The sequence below is a fragment of the Physeter macrocephalus genome, chromosome 4, assembly GCF_002837175.3.
Source record: "Physeter macrocephalus isolate SW-GA chromosome 4, ASM283717v5, whole genome shotgun sequence".
NCBI classification, from domain to species: Eukaryota; Metazoa; Chordata; class Mammalia; order Artiodactyla; family Physeteridae; genus Physeter; species Physeter macrocephalus.
In genome coordinates this window covers 50,588,525-50,593,810 of record NC_041217.1, presented here as the reverse complement: position 1 = coordinate 50,593,810, position 5,286 = coordinate 50,588,525, and the positions used below count along the sequence as shown (strand labels likewise).

At 54.4% G+C, this 5,286-nt stretch overlaps 1 protein-coding gene across 1 annotated transcript in view; it reads right to left on the bottom strand.

Moving 5' to 3' along the window:
• Positions 1–1,267: 1,267 nt before the first annotated feature.
• Positions 1,268–5,286, bottom strand: part of LHX4 (LIM homeobox 4) — a 44,861-nt gene continuing 40,842 nt past the window's right edge. Inside the window, exons 4-6 of the mRNA XM_007104657.1 lie at positions 4,393–4,547; positions 3,815–3,986; positions 1,268–1,662 (exon numbers count right to left, since the gene is read on the bottom strand). Coding sequence (XP_007104719.1) covers positions 1,268–1,662; positions 3,815–3,986; positions 4,393–4,547 — 722 coding nt within the window. The remainder of the gene's footprint in view (positions 1,663–3,814; positions 3,987–4,392; positions 4,548–5,286) is intronic.

The following is a 5,286-nucleotide window of genomic DNA, read 5'->3' as shown; positions in this document are numbered from 1 at the left end:
CAGGGCCTGGCATGAGTCCAGCCAGCAACCAGAGGGATGCAGCCAAGGACCATTTGGAACCCTCTGGACAATTTTAGGGCTGCTCCCTAAATGATTCCTCCCAACCAAGATAGGCCAAGAAGCATTGCTAGTACTCGGAAGAGGCCAAGACTGCTCTCCAATTGAGTCAACTAGCACAGCAGAGAAAGCTCACATTTTTAAAGGGCTGAGGAGGGTTGGCTGCAGGTGAGCGGGGGCCGGGTGGAGTTACAAGCTCATCTAAACCAACTCCCTCAAAACAGACACAATGTCATTTCGCCCTACCGGAGGAGAACTCTGGGAGACTGGCATCTGCTGACTTGGCTAAACAGACTGTATGTTTGGAATCCAAACGTCTACAAATGTTTTCACTGATTGTCATTCTGTTCTCTCCATATTTTAGCTTTGATCATTTTGGAACCCACAGCCTGTCTTGTGGAATAAATAACACAGGCAAATTAAAAAGGCACATTGTGCACCAGGGGGACTTGTCATGCAGTCGCTGTGATGGTCCAGGGCCACTCGGCTCCAGCCTCAGAGTCACCTGCAATGAAAACCACTTCTTGCCATCAGGGATTCAGCGATATAGATGGGATTTCGTAAAAACCAAAACTGACCAGATGGTCTCCGGCATGTATTTCTGGGTAGGGAAGAAGTCATGTTTTTTCACAGCAAAAAAAAAGGAGGAGGGAGCATGTTTTCAACATCGAACTCTGGCCATCAAAGTTTTCCACTGACCTTTAATAAGTGACTTTTTATTTTGAAAATTAGGGTTCAATAAGGGTGGTCCAGAAATCACTTTTATCAATACTCAAGGGCCGTGATGCCTCTACCTCGGGAATCTCGGTTCTGGTGAGAGCAGTGGTTCGGGGGGGCATCTCATGAGACACTCCAGTTGGAGCAGAGTTCCCAAAGAGCAAGGTGGCCTGACACAGTCATGCCATCAACCAAGCACTGTGCAGCCAAAGCCTGTAAGCAGGGCGGGAGAGGAGCCAACAAGCCAGCACCCTAGCGCTCTGGGTTCTGTGCCCCTGTGCTGTGTTCTGAGACGAGGCTGCTCGCCCACCACTTCCCAGGAAAACAAGCCCTAGTGGGGTCCCGCGACCTCCCCGGGATCGGCAGAGGACTTCCATTGAAAATAATGGAAATTCACATTGGTGCACTTTTGATCCTTAAAAGGCAAGTCTCTTTTGATCCTTGAAGATGTTCTGTCAAGCCAGAGGACGGGTAGGGTGGGGAGGAGAGGTGCTTAAAAAGGAGGATGATCCATTTCATCGAGCCAAGAGGCTGGGCTAGTTGGAAAGTCGGGATAGCCTACACTGCTTCCTGTAGAGATGTCAGAGGTGGGTCCCCCAGCCATGGCTCTCAGCGTCTGGCTTACTCCCTGCCCTGCATGCGCAATGATGCCCAAATTACTGTCCACCGTGTAATCCAGCCCATTGAGCAAAGGAGCGTGGGATGGCAGGGACGAGATGGAGGATGGAGACTGGGGGATTCCATAGGGGCTCCCATCCCTCAAGTCCTGATAGGATTGTCCTGTCCCGTCCACGGAGAAGCTCCCATTCATTAACTGTCCGCCTGTAACGTCCCCCACGTTGCCATAAATCCTATTGGTGTGGCCAAGTTCTGAGAGAATTTGATCCTCTGTGGACAAAAGAACGGAGATTTATTGTCAGCCGCCAGGACTCCGGTGGTCCCCCGTTCTTCACAACCTAGGAATACACATGACCAGGAAAGAAGCCCAAGCATGAGCCAGACGCCAACATGTCAGCCTGGCATCCAGAGACTGACCCACATAAAGGGGAGAAAACAGAACACACACCTGCAGAGACCAAACGCCTCGGTCCCAGAAGGCTGGACAAATGTTTGGTGAGTTTGTTGGTCCCATGTGTGCTCAGGTACGGAGATGGCTACACTGAGGCATATGAATGCCTGAGGTTTGGTGGGTCATATGTTCTCCACATCACAAATGGAAGAAACTCTGTGCTAACAAGATTTCATCTGAAAGTTTTCAAGCTGAGAAAAGTGCTTGGTTCAGTTAGCTGGGAAACAAGCAAGTCCATACGGTCAGGGGAGCTGAGGACCGCTCTAAGACGTGTACAAAAGCCTTCTGGTCTACCTGGGAAAGAGGTTCAATATTAAACTACTTGGTTTCTCTATCAATAAGCTCTTCACTGGGGACAAAGTATTGGACTGATTAAGGCAAATGACCTTGTTTTATGAAGAATTTCATTAAGGGGATCTAATGGAACCTTTGCCACCCGGAAGAATTCCGCTCTCCAACAGAGGTGAGCAATTTAGTCTTAAGAAAAAGAAGATTATATAATTACCTGGAGAGACCAATGATATGTCAACCTGGGGACCCACCTGCACCCAACAGAAAGGAGCTATGAAACAAGACTTAACAATCCTGTATGTTCCAGATGTTGATTTCAGCAGCTTAGAGGAGATTAAGTGGCTTTCCCCCTCCCCCACCAAGAGGCCTGGAAGGTGAGCATAAGGCCCTGGAACCCTCCCCAGGGCCCCACGGGCAGACCTCTGGGCTGGGCTACAGTCCTCTCAGGACATCACGGTCCTGGCAGGCAGCTCATGCCGTCTGCTGCCCCACAGACTTCCTTTCTATTCCCACCTGGGCCTGTGCATCCATTCCTACCAAGGCCACCCCAGCATGGACTTCAACACCCATCCCTTCTGACAACCTGCCCTAGGCTGTCCCTCACCCCACCCATAAAAATGAAAAGGGGGAGGGGAGTCATGCCCTTTAGAAGGGGCGGCAATGAAGGCTCAGCTCCACTGTAAAATGGCCATTAACTGGCCTTTTGCCTACACCTGTCATCCCGTGTGACCAGGGCCCTCTGTGGGAGCCACAGGCTCCCTAAAGGGGATGGTCGTGTCTTGCAAGTGTAAAAATGTGCTGAGCTTTCCCCAAACACATTCACAGTCGGTTGTGTTCATGGATCCCCAAGAACACTGTGAGGTGGGCAAGGATGTGGTTGTTCCCCATTTATAGTTGGGGAAACTGAGGCTCAAGAGAAGTGAATCCGTTTGACAGAGCCATAACCGGAAGCTGGATTTCTGATCCCCCAGCTCAGGACTCTTCCCTTCGCCCCACAACAGAAGACCTTCCACATTTGAGGACTCACTGCATGAGAACCGTTACGGCTATTTGCAAACAACCGAAGGATCCAAAACATGCAGCCATTTGCAACTTCGCTGACGCACAAATTTGAATACAGCGCATGCGGCAAAGCGTTTCCACTGGACCGGGTGACAGGAGCGGTGGGGGAAGGGATTTCAGAATGAGGCTGGTCCCCAGCTCACGTGCACTCACAGTACTGACTTCCCGGGGCAAAGGGCCCGTTGAGAACATCCTCCCGCCGCCAGGAGAGGAGGGGGCTCACTCTAGGGGGTCACGGGAGGGAGGCCAGTGCCCCGGCCGAGGGGAGAAATGCAGGAGGGGGGCTCAGGGCGCAGGCAGAGACGCAGCTGTCCTGCACAGCTGCGTGGGCTGGTGAGGGAGCCCCGGGCCGCAGGCAAGGAGGGGAGGCCTTGGGGCCCATAGGCCTGGGAACCCGGCTTCCATGTGTCCGCAGCAGAGCTCCGGTTTCCTCTGCCCTGTCCCCCCTGGAAGGGCCACTACCCTTTCCTCCCTGCCCTTTACCCCAAGTTGCAGGGAGGGCTGTGTTCGGGAGGGAGTTGGCCAGGCCTCAAGAAAGACCCCTCGTGAGCATCGGGGATTACTGTTTCCCAGGGGCCTCTCCCAGGGCCTGGGCCTCGCCCCTGCAGCCCTGCTCACCTCGGAAGCTCAGCTCACCGTCACTAACCCCACCGTCCTCTGCCGAGCTCTCCTTCTCCTGCTTGCTGCCTCCCCGGCTCCTCTTGACGCTCTTATAGAACTGCCCCCAGCGGTGCCGCCCCGCGTCCTTCTTCAGCCGCTTCTCCTTGGCCCTTCTGTTCTGAAACCAAACCTGCCACGCAAGCACAAGGGACACTCTCGGTGGGGCGTCCACCACGAACCCAAAGCCCCCAGGGTCCCCGAGACAAAAGACTAAGACTGAAGCCTCAGCAGAGTTCAGGCCAAGGCATGGGACGTGCCCACCACTCCGCCTGCCTGGGCCTCAGAAATCTGTCTCTGATTCAGCAAATTTCCGGGGGTTGTGGCCCTGAGCCACTGATCCCCCCGCAGGGGATCAGTGACACCGCTGATGAGGTGCCATGGTTTCCACTCCCGAAGCCTCCCTCACGTGGAGGGCACAGATGCAGGGACCCACAGGACACCCTCCACCCCTGCCCCAGGCCCGGCCTGGGTGGCACCGGGCCTGGGATCCCCGGTCAGCAAAGGAGGCCTGGGGGCCAGGGTGGCTGGTGTCTCACCTGTACGACCCTCATGTCCAGGCCTGTCTCCGAGGACAGCTGCTCCCTCACGTGCCGGGCGGGCTTAGGGGAGTTCTTGTAGGCATTCTTCAACGTCTCCAGCTGCTTCGCCGTGATGGTGGTCCGGGGTCGCTTAGCTCCGGCCTCTGAGTCATCTGCAATGAAAACCACTTCTTACTGGGTCCAGCCCATCTGAAGCAGCTGGGTCCCAACCCGCCTTCCTCCTCTCCTCATGTAGTCTTGCCTGCTATGGGCAAGAGTGTGGGAAAATGAGGAATACCAAAGGGGAGTGGTCCCAAACCCCAGGGAGCCCACGCCTGCACCACAGGCCCTCTGAGTCACTGAAAAGTGAGGACGATGTCCTCCTTGCCTCAGCTCCCTGCCTCTCCCCTGCCAGCCCAGGCACACAGGGGCTTTCCTCAGACTGAAGGTGTACCATTCCATGCATTTCCCCATCATGACAAACACTCTGACTGGCCAACCATGTGAGTTACTGCCAAGGCTGCAAAGGTGAAGGAGCCAGAATGAAGTCTGTGCTCTGGGCTGGCCCAGACGTGTGCCCCTCCTCCCATCAGGAACGTCGGTTCCCCCAGGTCCCACCCACGGCTTCGCTGCCTTTCCACAGCCCTGGGCTCATAGCAGGGGTGACCTGTACATTCACTATTCACCTATGCAGTTGTTCATAAATTATGGGTCAGAGCCCACTAGTGTGTTGTAAAGTCAATTTAGTTGATCAAAAACTAAGAGACGAAATAAAATGGATGGGATGGAATGAGATGGGATGAGGTGGGATGGATGGGATAGGATGGATGGGATGGGATGGGATGGGATGGATGGGATGGGATGGGATGGGATGGGATGGGATGGGATGGGATGGGATGGGTTGGGATGGGA